The following is a 19,772-nucleotide window of genomic DNA, read 5'->3' on the forward strand; positions in this document are numbered from 1 at the left end:
TACCACCCATCTACGAAGTTGTATGCCCTCTAACTCAAGGTCATTCCTAATTGCACTATTTGGATAACTCAATTGTGCATAGACTGATCGAAAAATACTGGGAGATTACGTAAAATCATTACAACTGTATGGTACCAACCTAAAGAGAGTGTGACTAAAGTTTGTTTTGATTAAAGGAGTATTTTTCACAGCCAGATCAAATATCGAGGCACATTTTCAGATTGATTTAGCATGGGTGGATGTATGAAAGGGTACAAACTTCAGTGACCAATGGGTTTAGAGAGATAACTGTCCTGGGCCCAAGAACACAAAGGTCAGCGATTAATTGATAAATTAATTGGCCTATCAAGATCATCGTTGCATGTGCATTTCTCTTGGAAGACTGACTAGGAACAAATCAGTATCGTTCTTTCATATTAGCGATTAATCGCTAACCTTTGTTTTACGATGCCCTGGTCAGGAAAAGTTGGAGAAATCAATCAACCCACTTTTAAAAAAAGACAATATGCCTGGCATATGAAGAAAGAAATTTAAAGAAAAATAGTAATTCAAACACTTCCGTATCTCATCTTTTGTGAACTACAGAATCCGCTCCTAGAATGAAATCATGTTCAACGCATCAAATGGATGGCGCTAGGAAATGCACAAATCGTTCTGCCGGGGTCAAACTGGTATCATCTTTAGAAATTAGCTTATTGATTAAAAACAAATGAAGATAAAAATAAACCCCCTTGATGAATTTGATTGTCTCGTCTACATTTCCCCAGACATAACTCAACGTCTGTCGCACAATTAGTAGCCCTTCATCAGCCAAAGATTGCAATTCTTTTCAAACGCTTCGTTCAAAATAATTAGGTTAATATTCCAAAAGCCTCTGACCCAGACATTCATAATATGATTATTAGTTATTAAGAATACTTGACAAATTGTTCCAGAACAAGGAATAATTGGGTTACAGGTCCTCGGACATATTTTGAACTCTCTTTCTATCTTAACTCTTTGCCTGCCACAGACGACTCGCGGCACATACAGCGGACTGCCAACGACGACTCAAGTCACAGTTCGCACACAATGCATAAGGCACCCCAAACTTAATGTGGCGCAGGGGGGATAGTGTACGTGGCGGGCAAAGAGTTAAGTTGCATGCCTTCTTCTGAATGTCCTAATTTTCTGCTACGTTAATTTACTCTCAAGAAAATAATAAGCTCCAACATAAAATCACTTTTGTAAAGAATTGGTGCATTCATTGTCTTTCTCTTAATTTCAAAACTTACTCATAGCCTGATTTATCAACATTCTTTCAAGAAATAAACTCCTCCATAAAAATCAATTAAACTAATGAATTAGTTCACTTGTATCATTCGTTGGATTATTAAATGTGATCTTATAAAACCTGGTTCGTCAATATACTTTCCAGAAATAAAAATGTATAATATCAATAAAAAGTCTGAATGAGTTCACTTTTACCATTCTTTTGATAATCAAATATGATCTTTAATAGACTACTTTGCCGCCTCACTCTGAAATACATAAGCTCATGAATTTTATCAATAAAAATGATGATCTATTTCATCTTTGAAGCTAACAAGGTTTGAGACACTCAGAAACCTTTCTTGAATGCTAGGTCTAAGTTACAAGAATTTGATATAAATCCAGAGTAGTGGTGAACAATGACCAGCAGAACACTGGATTATCATTAATCCTAGGATTTATTTTTAAATCTCAAAGGACTTGAATTGAAATCTTTTAGCTTTGAATTCAAATCCATTAAACTTTAAAACTCACCTGCAATGGACAACGATGGGGCAAGCTCGACCACGGAATGACTTGTTCACTTTTCTGTAATTTGGAAAAATACAAGAAATAGAAAAAAGATAGAAAGAGAAAAAGAGAGAGAGCGACAGTGAAATTAAACAGAAAAAGAGAAAAAATAAAGTTACAGCTTAAATCTCATATTTGTTATTCTGTACTGTATAACTTCTGTTGAAACAAAATTATCCATGTACCTATGTAATAATCCAACAATGTCAATCTTAGAAGAAATAAAATAACAAGAAATAACCACTTCCAAAGGGTGTTAGATTGGAAGCAAAAGAAAGATTATCAAATCTAGGAAGGTTTGAAGTTCACGGAAATGATAAAATGATGTGAGAGAGAATAATAAGTCACTCAAAATAAAATTGATTATGATCTAGAATTTTTTATCACTACATGTAATTAATCGAATTACTCCATTCATAAGGGGCTAATTTCCCAACTTGAGGTACGAACAAAACAAGAGGTTTACTAAAATACATTGAAATGAAATGTGGTGTATATCTAAATCTCCAAGGACAAAGGCATATATATACATATATATATATATATATATATATACATATATATATACATATATAGTCCAGGTGGTGAGCCTCACAACATGAAACAGACTCATATCCTCCTCCCCCTCACGATCGACCGCTCTACGATCACAACAATGACAAATTATCAGCATTGTCCAATATCCTAACCCCCATCAATATCAGAAGTGTCATAGCAATTAAGATATATAATGAAATAATCACACAGATCGCTCTTTTATCTCATCTTGAATTTCCTACCTGTTAACTGATCACTGCTAGCTTGTTAATGAAAACTTAATTTGTCAAGGGGGCACATGCAAGGTTTCATATGAAAATCTCAATGGGGTGGATAATGTCCCTCTTTGTCATGTGCTTAAAATAAAAGGTAACGATGGTGGGATCGGGGGGGGGTGACAAAGGTGATGTGGGGACTGGGGAGGCATGAAGGTGCCGTGGCCAAGTGGTCTAAGGCACCTGACCACTCAGAGAAGGGCACGAGGACCTGGTCTTTTTCTTGCTCTTGCTTGACTAGATTGTCAGAAGGCGGTTCCTCTGCCACCTCAGCTGGGTCAACTGAGATACTTCGGATCTCAAATGAGTTGGCCTTGTTGAACATGTGCGTGACAGAGACAGTAGGTGGTTTCAGACCGCCTTGAAGTTCGCCAGTTCCAGGTATTCTCTGATCGGGAAATTTACCCCGATCAGAAAATACCAGGTATTTTGGTAATGTGAAAGCAAACTACGCGTAATATCCCCGAAACAAAATACCCGCTAAATAGTAGGTACTTGGCGAAATTACGAGAACTTTCGTGGGGATTTTTCCAAGGTCGCAGGTATTTTGGCGATCTGAAAGCAAATTACGGGAACTTTTATCCCAGCGTGTCGTTGGGCGCGGCGGCGTGGGTGGCTGTTGGGCTAGTGATTTTGAATCTCCCGCCTTGCCTGCTTATCAGACCATACTGCGCATGCTCGTAACTTCGGGAACTTATCCCGAAGGATGTGTTTCGGGGCGGTGTGAATGCAGGAATAATTAACGGGTATTTTTTAGCCTTAAAAAGTTCTCGTAATTTAACGGGGATTCTTGTGATCGAGGCGGTTTGAAACCACCTAGTTTCTTCAACAGCCACATTCGAGACCCTTTGGCTTTGACTTAATGGCACAACATCATCGACACAGTCGACAAAGTGCGCCCATTCTTTGTGTCTCTTGGTACAATATGAACACCCACCACACGGCAAATCCTGTAGTCGCACACCATGCTCGTACCCTTCACACACTGATTTTATATCAGGAATGCGCAAAAGAGAATCTGCATTAGAGTGGCACCTACCGGGCCGGTGTTCAATTTGCATATTGTACTGCCCCAACTCGAAAGTCCGGGGTTCGATTCCCGGCCGCGGTACCTATGCCCGAGAGCAAGGCATTTAATCGACAATGCTCTTTCATCCTGCATTGAAATAAATGAAAATGATATACGCATACTTGGTAACTAGGTGTGCACTTGTTTAAAAAAAAAGGAAAGAATTGATATAACATTAAGGCTGATGCATGTAGAACATTGTCATTCAATTGTATCTATGCTACAGCAATAAATGAAGTCATCAAGTGACAATAACAGGACAAATGGGGGATAATGAAATAACCCAGAGCAATAAAGTAACTCATATCTCATAGGCAGATGAAGGATGTTACAGTATTATTTATTTCAGAATATCAACTTGTAATTTCTTTTATAAGAGAAGTGGCACTGTAAGAAACACATTCTTGGGATGAATTATGAAGTTCTTTTCACCTTCCTGTTTTATCTTTAACACCTTTTTTCATTATTCTGGATCATTTATTCTTTGTTACTATCTTTGTCATGATGCAAGATGTATTTAAATGTGCAAAATTAATATGACAATAATGACAATGAAATGAGATTGAACTGATTTAAACTGCAAGTTTGATGCTACGAGTATATAACTGAGTAAAAAGTCTGCATAAGTAGATAATAAGTGGTTCATGGTGATTTATCGCCTTTGAGATGTCAACATCCCTCAGGAAAGGATAGATTTCAATGCATGGTCCTTTCCTAATTATAAGCATCTCAATAAATGTTCTATCCCTTCCTCAGAGCACTATCAATTCCCCTCCTCAGAGTAATCCGTTCAAAGTCAAAAGGACGTTAACTCACAGGCATGGTTTGTTTGCAGAGCAACCCTTTCACTCAAAGAAAGCAGTCTGGATATATAGTCCCATACTTGGGACTCGAGCACAGAAGGCCTCCTCTCCTTCAAGAAATTTACATTGAAACAGCATGTTGTATTTGTGCTAGTCTTGTGTCAAGACCCGCTTGAAGACCCGCTTCAATCAGGGTCTGTACCAGCAGACTAGTCAACAGCCTTTTTAGCACTAGACCAATGATCGGTCCTAATCTAGTCCCAATGCTAGACCAGGTCCCAACGGGCAAAGCTTGTTGTCACTTATCTGGTCTTAATACTTCCTGCAGAGATTCCTCAATTATAAACAAATTAAGTTTGCAAGGAGAAGGGATCAATGATCAGATCGAGGTGAGACTAATGGATCAATGACCGGGGTCAGACGGAACTTCTGCAAAGTTGCTTGAAAGTACGGGGTTGCCAGTAGTTAAATTAGGTGTTTAAATACTTATCTAATGTGACTAGCATAGGGGCTGGTTATGAAAAACAACCATGTTTAGTCAGAGTGCTTATCCTTTAATTTTGTGATTGTAACTTTTTTATGAGACTATTAATCAAACCTGTGAGATAGAGGAAATTCCATGACACTTCAGAATGCCAAATGAGAAAAAAAAAAGGCATGACATATTTATAGTCTGAAGGTATACATGATTTTCTTGACAAAAAATAACTTCTGAAGTGGTGAACCTCGTTAAAAAAAACCATAAGCACAGATAAGGACTCTCAAGTTTTGGTGCAGATATTACATTATTATTTACCATAATACAAATTTCTAGATGGCCTTATTGTTTTTTTACCATTTTTCTATCAACTCAAAACCTTTCTAAAGACCACAAATACTATTTCAGCGGATGACTAACTAGTGGTTTGAAAAAAAAAGAAGACTATGAATCTTCCCAATTGAAGTCTAGACCACCAAGGTTCAACCTAATCCCCCTCTGGGTGAGTGACAGAATAATAGTTTGATTATTTTCATTTTGGATTATTAAGGACACCATGTTATAGAATTACGAGCTATCTACAGTATAGTTGTCCTGTATAGAGGAGTGATTAATAAACAACATTACTTCCTTTGAACAGTTTCAAGGAAGTTTCTACTTTCTTCAGATGTCAATAAATTTAAATAAAACACATACACAGGAATAAACAATGAAGGGGTGCAAACATATTACACACATAATGGCATGAAAATAAATGAAAAACATCCTCTAAAGATGGCTACAAACTAGAAAAGGAGTTAACTTTTAACCTTGTCCATTCCAAGTTGGTATGATGTCAAAGGTTTGGAGTGAAAGATGATTACTTTTTAGTGTTCTCTGCAAAAAAAACCCCTCTCTGACAAACATGGATTTCCACTCTTTCAGAACAGTGCTCTTCCAAGTCTGACAAGATTATTACGTAAATACCAAGGTAAATAAAGTTATTTTATAAGTACCAAGGTAAATAAGTTATTACATAAGTACCATGGTAAATAAGTTATCACATAAGTCACTTAAGTACCATGAAAAATAAGTTATTACATAAGTACCATGGTAAATAAGTTATCACATAAGTTACTTAAGTACCATGACAAATAAGTTATTACACAAGTACCATGGTAAATAAGTTATCACATAAGTCACTTAAGTACCATGAAAAATAAGTTATTACATAAGTACCATGGTAAATAAGTTATTACATAAGTACCATGGTAAATAAGTTTGCAATTTGTGAAAAGAATGTGCAATATTGTATTTTCTATAATTTTATTTTTATCCATTTTAACTCAATTTTTAACTGCACATATGCTATTTCTATTTGTGTATTCATTGCTAATCTTTAACGATTTTGATTATTTTTATATATTGGCATTGTGTAAACATGTACAATTCATTCTGTGACTGCCAATCATGTTTTTTGCAATAAACCTGAATTGAATTGATTTCTTAAAGATAAATTCCGACTCCCTATGGAGCAATGTAAAGGGTCACTTAAATTTGTGATAGATTTTCAAAATGATTCTAAACCTTTTACTTTAATTTACTTTAATAAAGGTTGTTTTCCATTTCCCATTGCCTCGTGATTCATAGCCTTCAAATTTTGGAAACATAATCAACAATTGACTCTTGTAACATAAATATTATTCAATGTACATATTTCATAAATCAATGAAACTGTATGTCTTTGACAACACATGTACAAAAGGGTAACACAATCATCTCTATATATTGATTGCATATATCTATGTAACTGGACCCCTTGTAACACCTGTTATCAAAGCCAAACAAATATTAACAAACGGAGAGAAACACAGCTTCATATCTATTATAAACATGCATAAAGAATGAAAACATATCCTGTAGAATGCAGTTATTTCTATGAAATTCATGTGCACCTGACTCCTACAATCTTTTGTCGTTACAAAGAAAAAAAAAACATCATGACCCTCGATACATCCCACATTGTGATTAAGTCATCGTTCATCAGGTAGACTTAAATTCCAGAATAACTCGCTCATTTCTCCCAATGAATGAGGGATGAGTGACGATAGACAGAGAAAGAGACTAACGCTATCCCTTATGCAATTGTTGATGGGTTTCCATGACAACGGTGCATCACGACTCTCTGGAAAAGAGCCAAACGCGAGATGGAGACCAATATGGGGAGCATTTCATGAAGAGTTCTTGTCAGTGATTTCAACTGACAGCTGTCAGAATCCTTGCATCTGATTGGTTAAGGGCAAGTTTGTCAGTAAATAGCACTGACAAGAAGTTTTGTGAAACAATCCCCTGGTTTTATATAGGATTGTCTGAGTTAGGGGTTCTGGTGAGCCTTTCATGAAACCAATAGCCAGTGGTTATCACTGACAACTGTTATAAGCTACCCAAATCCTTGCAGCTGATTGGCTGAGGGCAAATGTGATCACTGAAAATCACCGACAACCTGTTTCATGAAACACTCCCGAAGTTTTACAGATCTTTGTCAAAGGTTGATGTTTGGAGATGGATGTAACGGGAGAAGCGCGATAATGGAAAATTTCAAATGTGGTGTATCCATGCTGCATGATTCATGCAGTTTTGGTTCGTGCGAAGTGATGTTTCGTCTCCATGACCACGTTGGGAGATGATGTTCTAAAGATGACGACGAGTCGATGACCAAGATGTTTTTCTTATCGCTGGGAGCAATGGTTTATTGGGGTCCTTGGGAAGTCCTTCGCAGAACCTTGTCGGATTTGATCGGTTTCATCAAGCATCGCTGACAATGATATGTTCTTCCGCTGATAAATGCTTTCCGCTCTCAAGGTTATTCCCCTCCTCTGCTCTTGACGATGACTTTGATTCAACTCTTGGATTTTTTTACTTTTTAATGATTTCTGTTGTATCACCTGAACAGCAACATTCAACTACAAAATTTATGAAAATATCTAGCATTAAGCCAAATATTAATCCAAGTCCATATCTAAAACATATCACAAACCCTTCTAAAGTGTCTCTTACCTATTTATCTAAATCTATTTAATACTACAAAACGATTCCAGTGACAATTACTCTATACTAAACTGAAATCCAAAATTGACTTCAGATTGAATGCTACTTAATCATCATGGTTATCAGATCTACAGCCAAAACTCTTAAGCAAAACCTTGAAATTGACAAAAATTGGTGACACATGGGTGTATATGTGCAGGGAAAATTGATACTTTGAGCAATTTCGGTTGTTAGAATATTTCATCAAAGTTCTGTATAGTCCAATGTAAAAACTTATATTCCAAAAATATTTTGAATAATAGCCACAAAGATTTACAAAGAAAAATGCATTTTGATACCAGGAAAATGAATCTCTCGGGTGTTTCCTGGCATAGATGTAGATTACAGAATGGAGACGTAGATTACAACCCTTCATTCTGAGATTAATAAATGTTAGTGCTCATTCCAAGCAATAGGATGATTAGGAAAGATGAAGGAGGTCATTCTTGAAGTTGTTTAGTAGATGGCGCTATGTCAGGCATGTACGGTGGATACAATGAGCTAGTCTCCTCTCCATGAGCGGCTGTATGATGAGACGATTAGTAATGCATCCGGGGCAAGGTGACCGCATCCCGTTACCATGGCAACGGTGATGCCTAGCCGATGGGTTGGGCTGGTTGGCTGTTTGGTTAGTTGATCCGGTTACACACACAAACGATGTTGCATAGATGTTAGTGCCCGAACCCTCCCAATCACTTTTGTGACTATGCAACTACACTGATCGGCAAAAGACAAAAGTTGCATAAACACAAAAATGAGCGGGCTGGTGGGAATGGTGGATTATGGGTAGAAGGAGTTAGTCCACGGAGGGAATCCAAACAAGGCAGGCATTTGTTACGTAATTTGGTTACAATACAATACCGTATTAATACAACACACATTGTAATAGGGTTAATGTTGTTACTATATACATACACCTTTGAATGAAGTGATTTCTGATGAAACCTGATTTAATACATGCAAAATCTAAAGTCATGAACAAGTTAAATGGAATACTATTTGTTAGTTGTTTTATATATATATATATGATATTCATAAATCTTGTGAACACGTACGTATCAACAACTCAAATTAACATATTCTAACATAACATTGTACAATAATATCCTCTATTGCACTGACTGTGAAGTGGAAAGAATCATTAAACATATTTTAAGTCAGCTATTGATGTTTTTACTTTGAACAAAGCGATAGGACTACTGCTCAAGATATCTGACATAAAAAGAGTTAAAGAGGGAAAAATATTAGCTACGTTTACATGATAGTATAGTCAATTTTTCAAGTTTGCAACAAAATAAGGTATTCAGCTATTGAGGATCGAATAAAAGATGCTTGAGGATGTTTATTTCAATCTTGCTTGATGATGAAAATAATTGCTTAGAGTTGTGAAAATTTTTATGTTTATGGTCGTCTGGATGTAGCGGGTGGGGTGGGGGTGGGGGTGGGTGTAGCGAGTTCTATGGACCTGCGATGCTGATATGGTAGCAATCATTAAGATACCAAACAAGGATTTAATGTTAATCATTTAATTGTAACATTTTGGTTAATTGGGGAAATTTGGAAGTTATAAATGATATACTATCATAAAGTCTCACTTCAGGGCAATATGAAGAAAAGATTCAAAGTTAGACAATAAGGATAACAATGGAAGTTCAATTTTAAATTAATAAGTATTAGTAAGAATAAATATATATGTATGCATATATTTCCAAAACAGTGATCCTGTATGAATGATGGCATGTTTTTAATGGTGAAAATAAAATTGAATTTGAACATAGTTGAATATATTTCACTCATCTATTTCTATGTGTAATAACACATCTCAAGATGGAACAGTGGCTTCAAACGCAAAAAAAAGAAAAGAAAAAGAACACAAAAATCAAAACAGCAACGTTAAATATTTGTCGATTGGATTCTTCTGTGAACATCGCTGACAATTCGAAAGGCTATCAAAAGGAGGTTGGGAGAGCCTAGATTCGTCAGGGCCCTGGCCTTGGCTTTTCTCGCTCAATTTAGATGGTTGACACACAGAAATTAGCCAACCGAGGTGTTATATTAGACACAGATGAAATATTTGTCCTAGTTGCTCCTTGCCTTGCTCTTAAAGGCCCAAATACAGATTTCAAAATCAAATGATTATCAGTTTGTAGGTTTATACTACATGTTCGCTATATGTATGGTATTGACAAAAACAAATGAGATAGAAAAAGTGGGCAATAATTATAGGTGAGAAAGATTAGGACATTGACTTGATTTTTAAACCCTGACTAGGGGAGCATGTATGTTATGTTCCCCTATGTTAATACAAGAGTTAGTTAACAGTGATTTATATTTTCCACCTCTTATTGATTATTAAACAACTTTTTGTCGTACGAAACAGAGCAAGAAAATAAAAATACACACAAAACCCTTGGGTTAGTTGCAAGCCTCTCAAATAAAGCTTCGACCAAACAGCACATGTTATACATAGACCTTTAAATCCAACACCTTTAAATGGCAAAGAAGGGGAATATTCAATCCTCTGATATTCAATCTGTTTGCACAGGGAGTGGCGCTCCCTTGGAAAGATGCAGATGATCCCAGGGGTACGTCTATTCCCCAAAGTGATAACCGAGAAAAGAAAACCTGATAGATACATGCATTTAGGGCACAGGTTGCCATGGAAACAAAATTTCATTTCTAACTTGCAACAGCGATAAAAAAAATAAGGTGATAAGTAAATGAAAGCATCGTGAAACCGATGGATGGACCGCAAAATTTGCCGGAACCTTTTCGGGGAGCGAGTAGAGCGTCTTGGATGACGGAGAAGGAAAGGTTTGGTGTAAAAGATATCTAGGAATGGTGATGGAGTGAAGAATAGACTGCTGAATGCAATGGCAAACCTCGAACGTAGACTTTAAGGCTATAGAGGGGCTAAATAACAAAATCAGACATTTTGCTGGTCTATCATCGTTCGCCAAGTTTCTCCTCCCCCTGCCCCCCATTTTCTCTCTCGTTCTTTCTTATCATTCCACATCTCTTATCCTCTCTCTTCTCCTAACTCTTCTAAACTTAGAAGTTTCTGCAATTAAAAATCTAAATTGACCAAAGCCTATAAGGACATTTGGCAAAGTACATTAGTTATGATAAGAAAAAGAGTGGGAGTGTTTGCAGTTGGCACACATGAATGCATATTCCCTTTGATGAAAAAAATATTGTTTTTATAAAGGAAAAATAAGTTGTCAAGAAATTTGCACCACATGAGATTGTACATGGGAATGGGAATACTCTTACTATGCATGAAGAGGGAGATGCAAATTAACGACATGCTATTCCGCAACTTTGACAAAACTATCAAAGAATTCTTTTTACGCATTTTTGGGGCAAGACCGGTTGTGTACTATCAAATATTCCCCTATTTGTGATTCACAGTGATTCAGTTCGCTTTTCACCTCCTGGGCACAGGTGACACAAAACAAATAATAATAATAATAATTTCTGACAGGCCTAAGCATATTTTTGATAACCGACCATTTAAATGGATAAAATAAAACATATTTGCCAGTGTTTTATTGTGTTAGGTCCATGGTATGATATATAGAGTATAATATGCATTCACGTTTTCTCCCCAAAACACCTCCATCCTCCATGCAACCTCCTTCTCTTCAGCATGCTATCAAGATCATGGCTTACTTTCCAAATGAAATCAGTTCTATCCCATTTCGGTCAAAACATATTTTTAGACAGATGTTCCAGGAGTGAATAACAGGAAGCACATGAAAATATATACCCGGGGATAGCCAAACTCTGCGAGTTCTATAAATATCATCCAATTTCACAGATATGTTTTCCTCTGAATTAACTGCTTACCAACTTTTCAAATAGTTTTGTTCCTTCCCAATGGTGAATCTCGTCAGGGGCTCAAGGGCTATGTTCTACATTTTGAAAATCCCCCCCCCCCGCCAATGAAAATACATATTGATTAATCGCTAAATCTAGGAAAATGGTCATCTACACCCCATATTTTTTTCAAATTTGCTCTCTGTTTCTCCTCCCCCTATATTAAAAAATCCTGAATATATGCCTCTGTTTTCCAATTGTAATTTCTATTGATCAATCTCAAGAAATAGTACTGTATCTGAAAGCAAATCATATACTGAATGAATGGAATTAAACAATTTAGCAATGGAATATTTTAAAAAAGTATGCATGATATTTGAGTTTTTACATTTCTATATTAGAATTTTCAAGCTGTACAATTTATTAAAATCTATTCACTCATTCGCATGTAGCATTGTATTATTTAATCAATCTATTTATTATATATCTATTTATTATTCTTATTTATTTTGTCATGTGTCATTTGCCTCTCATTTTCTAACTACGAAAATAGTATCCACGTGTTTACTGCTTTCAGCAAAGAATAAATTCCTGACGTTTAAGATAAAAACAAAATCAAGACCTAAATAAAGTCTTCAAATCAGGAATTTATGTAATAATGTATGCACCTGCATCTAACAATCAAAAGGTATTTATAAAAAATAGATTTTTGCCTCTCTATTTGACTTGGATGACTCTGCATAAAATTTTAAGCCCATGCTATATATTACCCATCCAATGAGTCGAGAAAAAAAAATCATAAACAAAGACGTTAAAAAAGTGCCAACCCTTAATTTTTGCTGCTTTAGGCAATTTGAAATCAGAGAAAAGCAATTGTTTAATCTATAATTTGAACATTTCCCCTTAGCCACCCACACATGCTAATCATTACACGCTTATTTTCGAAGCAGTGAGCAGGCAAAATAAATTATCCCTAATCCTACGCCACCACAATACCCTGTCGTTGTAACTTCTGTGATCCTACATGAAGCCATATTGCTATTTTTTCTACATCTGATAGCGATCAAAAGAGTTCCTGTATGGCTTTTGGTGACCATACCCCTTACTATTTACAGACTTTATATTATTCAACAATTTAATTGTGATATTGTTTTGTTTGGTTTTACGAGACCAATATGGATTGAAATATTCACAATGGGATTGGAGAATTTTTTCAACTGCATGATTAATTTTGAAATCAGCATGTTTACTTTATTCTATTTATTGCACTGAAAGTGTGACGAGTTCCCTCACATGCACACAGTTGCAGCTCTAAGAAATTGGTAAGTCAGCAATTTAGAATCAGAAATTCTCAAAATGTTTCATCATTACAACAACACGACTCTCCCAAGCATAATGTTGCCCTCCACATAACCCTCAGACATTTCAAAACGGCACTTCTCGCCCTTAAATTATCCCAACACATTCACACTGCTGTACACATCAGGAGCTGCAGTGGGAACATGCTGTGCACAACCCCTTTTCAAGTACTAGTGTCACCTGGTGGCACACTTAACACATTGAAATTGAATGTGACTTTGGGCAGGGAGAGGGGGCTGTCCCCACGGGCTGGACATGATAAAAGGGTGTACGATGATCGCGATAAGGTCAGAAATCCTATCTTTTGATCTATGTTACCCTAAGCCTGGTGAGTAGGCTCTTTTCTGCGCTCAGGAAGGGAACATTCTGGGCATGTCTCCCATTTAAGATCAGATAGGGGGCGAGGGAAGCCCCCGTGGGTCGGTGGCTTGGGGGACTGGGAGTGGCAGTGGGAGGCATCGGATGGGTTCCGCTTCATTGGATATTAATGGATGGTAACAAATGATGGACATATAAGAGAAAATTAAAATGAAATGAGACAGAAGTGAGGGTTTTAAAGTATACTGGCTTAATTAAAACACTTGCTTCTCACTTCAAATTGATCACACATTGCACAACAAAAGACCCATATGTTACCCATGCCGTTGCTCTCAACCAAAATATATTACTATATTATTATATTTTTCAGTAGCTTGTTATGCGATGCTGATAACCGCTTATATGAAACCAAAAACAGGGTCAAATTATAAATCAGTTGCTCTAAGCCAGTGGAATATTTATCCGTAGCTTTGAACTTGAAACTGATAAATGTAAAAGCTTTAATGAAACCAGGCTCAGATGTAACTCATTTGCTCTCGGTCAATCAAATTGATGCTTTTCAGTAGCTTGTAACATAAGATCTTTCAATGAAAGAGGTACCATCATACGTTAATTAAATCATGAGGAGGACATTGATTTACCCTTCCTCTCCCTAGTCCCACACCATCCTTTCAATGTCAGCCCTCGGGGCAAAGGAAGAGAGGTGACAATGGAGACAGATCATGACGACGAGAGGGACATTACAGCGCCCCCTATCATGGGACCATTCCCAAAAGGCCGAACCATCGACTCCCCAAAAAGCTGGGAGGATTAATGTAAGGATGGTGCGCAGGAATTCGAGCTGACCTCGAGACTTTTATGTGGTCTACGGTAGGCTTACAGCAGATTACTTTTTCTCAGGAAACATTGACTGCAATGAATGAGACAAAATGATATATAAAATATCAAAGTAATTGAATTTGGAATTCTTCACTTCGTATTAATGCATATTTTACCATAAGAAGTGTTTTCTCTCTAGGTTTCATCTGTTCTGTAAAGAATATTTTGTCTCTGAGAAACTTTGTATCTGCCTATTGCTCCCATTCAAAACAAAATTATTGATCCAATAATTTCCATCTTTAATTTTTCTATCCTTATTTTTGCTCTGCATTTTGCATTGGTTGAAATGCTTTCCACTAATTTTATTTGCAAAATCTTTGGCATTGATGACCTAATTTGAAGGGGGGAAATGAACAGATAGATGTACATGCATCTATTTTTCATAAATATAATGACAATAGACACAAATATATACCTCAATAGCCACACCAATTATCAGTGATTTTTTAGTTGTTACATTGGTTGCACCCTTTTAAGCTGAGATCTGCAGAGGGGGTCAAATTACACCCCCCCGTCCCCTCCTCCACCAAGTAAAACCTTGGCCTGAAAATGCAAAGTTAGAAGTAGTATTTATCTACAAATCAAAGCCATTCTTAGTGCAAAGACCACCAGCTATATAATTATCTTTATTTTTACATTTCAAAGTAATTCACTACATTGGAGCAGAATTCCTCACTAATTAAAGCAAGTTCGCACTATGAGAAAAAAATCCCCAATCTACAGTCTACACACAAAATTACTTCTATTTTTACATTTCAAAGTAATTAAGTATATTAATGCTGAGCTCCTCATCTAAAGTATGTACGCACTATGAGCACAGCCCACTCACCCACATGAGTGATTATTTCCAATGTAATGTGATTATTTATTTCCATTTATACTATTCCAAGTTTATTTATAGGATTTTTCTATGATTGCTATCCAACTTCTATTCAGAGGGAAAATAAGAAAACATGACCATATTTTAGAGGCAACCATATTTTTAGCTGTATCTGTCAAGTTCATTTTCCGCTCGTAGCGATTCAGTCACCTCGCTTGAATGGTTCAACACTAAATGTCCATTAGCCGAGTCTGAATTTGAGCTTTTTGTGTGGAATTGTGGGTCATTATTATCCATGAATATATGAACTACAACCTCTGTTTGCACAATTGAAAGTAAAACTTTAAGACAGGAAGAAAATGGATCCTAAAATAACGGAGAAACAGAAGGAGTAGGCTCCCTTGTCATCTTTGCTTTCTAATCTTCTTGACAAACCATTCCAGAATTTTATTATAATTGTTCAATATAAGAATAGAATAGTTCCCCAGATCACTCATTTTACTCTCCATCAATCTGCCTCTACCTATCTTTCTTTCTCTCCCTCTCACCTTAACAACGGTGTGTTGGCTCAGTTGTTAGAGCGTCCGTCTCACAACCGGGAGGTCGGGGGTTCAAACCCCGGCCGCGTCAGGCCAAAAGACGTTAAAAGATGGGAATTGCTGCTACCCTGTTTGGCATTCAACAATTAAAGGGGTAGAGCCTCGTCGATCTGGCGCTGCACAGTGGATGCCGGGCTCACGATCAATTAGGCAAAGCAAATTTTCAGAGTATTTCATTTCATGTCTATTTCGAACAATAAATTATGGATTTATCATTTATTTATTCATTTATCATGCTCTCATTTTTTCCCATCCACCCCTTCCTTCCTCTCCCTATAACATGAGCATCCCTCTGTTTGTCAATACTCTATTTCAAAAGTCTTTTTCTCAACTAGACACACAATCGCTGTTCTGAAACACGTCTCAAGACATCCAACACTGGTACACACCAGTATTGAAACCATAAGCAGCTATATACTCCAGGTCCTAGAGTGGATTTCAAGTTTCTCAGTCAAAGAACAGATTCCAACTGTCTATCCATCAGAGATGGTGCCAAGACCAGTATCCAGACCATAGTCTAGGTCTCGGACTAGGTCTCAGAGTGTGTAAAGAGTCTATGTAATTATAAGATTTTTATTCTTCTGCAGCTCTATGTAACTCCGATTTGTCATTCGATCTTGACTCTTTCATCACTAGTTTTATACACCATGCATAATACCATGCTAATTATTATCATGAGTAGTTATTACTTGTTGATTCTACATGCGATGGGTAAGGAGTGATGTGGGATAGAACGTTGGGGCTTTCACACCTGCCCATCATGAAAAATACAATTTTTTTTCAAAATTGCAAGAACAATTGTGGGAATTTCTCCTTTGTAGAGTGAAAGAAATATTCCACTAACACAGGAAGTAGGATGTGAACAAAATATAAATTTCTTTGAAGGAGAAAGGAATTCTCGTTGCCCAATCAAAATCTATTAGAACTTTACGGGTTCAGGCAGTTTGTGAATGTGTTATAATACAATCATCAGGAGTTTTTGATATTTGAGGGGTGAAATAATGCATGAAATTCCCAGGAATTTTTCCTAAACAGGACCCCATATCATGAACACTTACCACTATGATAACTTTTGCCATAATTGTGAATACTATACACAATGAGTAGCTTACCATTTGTAGCTGCTCTATTTCCATTTTTGCATCTGTTTTATATTAACCATTTTGCAGCCCTTTTCAAAAATCGCTAGAAAATGGCAAATTTTGTCCAATTAGATTTCTCCATAAGGGAGTATTACATGTAATGGCTACACAATTTTTCTCCATTTTGCATAGCTTTGTGATAGAACCTTGATTTTGATAGGCTGCTGAGCCCTGTTAATACCAGAGTAGCTTCCACAAATGGCAAAGTTGCCATTATTGTCAGTATTTATGAAATGGGACACCCAAGGACTGTATAAGTTACCACAATGGTAAAGTTAAAATTATTGTATTTTTGAACTTGGGCTCCCTAGGGAGGTGTAAAAGCCGGTAAAGATGATGATTTGATGATGATTATATACTGACCTTCTGAATTCCAGTAATGACTTCGGTGATGGAGGGACTCCAGTCTCGGGCCATGTCAGGAAGTGGAACTGGGTTACCGTACGCGTCTCCTGAGTCTACAGGTGAGATGAGAAGGTGAGAGATAGAAAGAGGGGGGGAAAGGGGAAAGAGAAAGAGAAAAAGATAAAGTAATAGAGATAGGCAGATATATGGATAGATGGATGAATAGATAGATTCAGATAGAGGGGGGGGGCACAGAGATAGGGACAGAAAGGCAGATGGACAGTGACAGAAAGCAAGAAAGACAGACAGATTGAAGAAGTAGAGAGATCGGTACAGATAGATAGGAAGAAGAAAGAGGGAAAGAGCGAGACAAAAAGAAACAGAAAGATTATGGGGAACAGGATTATTTAGAAATCAAACAGAAAGAGAGAGAGAGAGAGAGAAGGAAATAGAGAGATCAATTCAGAAATAATAATAGAGAGATTTTTAAGTAAATGAATAAGGAGAGGATGAGAAATAACAATGACCACAACAGGGAAAAACAAGAATAAACATGAAAAGACAAGAGAAATGAGAAAGAGATAAAAACGGGAGGAATAGAGAGAGAGAGAGAGGAGATAATGAAGAAGAATAAGCAAAAGGGAGGTGAGAAAAAACAAGATGGGGACAGATAATTAACAAGTCGATTTGACATGCCAAATGAATGCAGTACATTGCAATTTCAACAAGAAAATCTCAACCTCAATTTGTGTAATTTACCAATAAAACTCAACTCTCTGCCCTCTCGTTCACCCCAACTCTCTAAGTAGTTTACAAAAAGCATTCCTAATTTCCAACTATAATTAAAGAAGCACCCACATGAAACTTGATACCTACATAATTCTTACTTATCATTTGAGACATTTCCCATCCTAAGACCTAGTATGCAAATGTTATTCTATGTGATACGATGGGGGTAAAACCCAGTGAAAATTGAATTAGATAAAAATGCCATCGATAACATTCACATCCTAACCGAACAAGCATTGAACACCTGACCGTGGTTGTATGCTCTAACAAGAGGAGAAAAGGTCTCTCATCGTGAATTAGTCTTAAAACCGTGATACCATCTCTCACGTACGGGGTTTGTGGAAGCAAATTTCTTCTCTTATTGCTGTATTGGGGTGTCATAAATTGATAAGTGAGGGTTGGTGCTTTAGTCCTGACCAAGTATTCTCATGTCAGGTTTTTTCCCCATGCAAGGAAGTTCAACAATGAGTCATCCAAGGCTCTTTTCAACATTTTTTACTGTCAAAACTCTATAAATATGAATATATAAAGGAAAAAGCAGGAGCGTGAAAGATCCTTTTTAAATCAAAGATATGAATCTCTAGTCAGCTAGCCAAAGGATCAGAAAATAAAAGAAACTATCATCTTTTCATTGAATACATAATTCACTTTCTCTCTCTCACTTTCACCAAAAACAAGTTTTGGCACCAATTTCTTTGACTATGAAACCAATAACTCCTGATTCTGTAAACTTTCTTTTAAAGACAATGATTTTTTCGTTTTTTCGTTTTGTTTTTGTTGAGTATTTTGGCAATTCTTCAACAAAAGATCATTTCATCCCCGCTGACCGTTCCGTCATCTGAATACCCCCTATTTCCTTTCAATCGACCGGCCGGGGGATTTGTCCCCAAATGACCTTTCCTGGCAAACTCTGCAAACTCGCTGACTTGAAAAAAAAGTGAGAGAAGGGGAACTACGAGATAAAGCTCTCTTGCAATTAATCATCATCCTTAGCCTAAATGAGATTAACGACAGGTCTCTGTCATTAGGTAGCAAAGATTTACGGACTTAAGCACCAACATTGGCGCGGGGGTTGCGATCGGTCAGACACGCTTCCTTGGATGACTACCGAATTGAATTATTCATCTTTTAGTATTGACTCATTATGCGGTCACAGTGCATGCCTTATCTTACTATACAATGTACAACAGGGCATGTGGTGGATAATTTTGTAGTCCCATGTACTTATTCACCTGTTAGTTTTTATTGTCACTTTATATCATACCGTGATGATAGGGGAGGAGTTGCACAGGTGTTGCATGAATTTATGAAGAATGAGTGATCTCTCCTAGATATTCCTTTTCTATACCCCCTCCTTCTTTTAATATCGCCTTTTTTTGTGCACAAATTAGGCCCGTTATTTGTTAATGAGTATTCCTCATAGTCATGAAAGAAACTTCTTTATTTACAACTTAACCAGAATGTGCCGCCATAAATTATGGACTTATTTGTTCTGTAAAATGAAACCACATGAAGCAATTTTCATTAAAAGATATCTCAAAATAATAATCATATGAGACTGTGTTAGTATTCTACTGAATCCTGTAGAGTAACAAATATGGAATTTTCCATATCAGCATTTTTACACTTGCCTGTAAATTAACTTGTAACTTC

At 36.7% G+C, this 19,772-nt stretch overlaps 1 protein-coding gene across 1 annotated transcript in view; it reads right to left on the reverse strand.

The window, feature by feature from the left end:
- Positions 1 to 19,772, reverse strand: part of LOC121426619 (receptor-type tyrosine-protein phosphatase N2-like) — a 59,623-nt gene that overhangs the window by 15,657 nt on the left and 24,194 nt on the right. The window contains exons 9-10 of the mRNA XM_041622977.1: positions 17,349 to 17,443; positions 1,786 to 1,839 (exon numbers count right to left, since the gene is read on the reverse strand). Of these exons, the coding sequence (XP_041478911.1) occupies positions 1,786 to 1,839; positions 17,349 to 17,443 (149 nt within the window). The remainder of the gene's footprint in view (positions 1 to 1,785; positions 1,840 to 17,348; positions 17,444 to 19,772) is intronic.

The sequence above is a fragment of the Lytechinus variegatus genome, chromosome 13 (assembly GCF_018143015.1).
Source record: "Lytechinus variegatus isolate NC3 chromosome 13, Lvar_3.0, whole genome shotgun sequence".
Taxonomy (NCBI): domain Eukaryota; kingdom Metazoa; phylum Echinodermata; class Echinoidea; order Temnopleuroida; family Toxopneustidae; genus Lytechinus; species Lytechinus variegatus.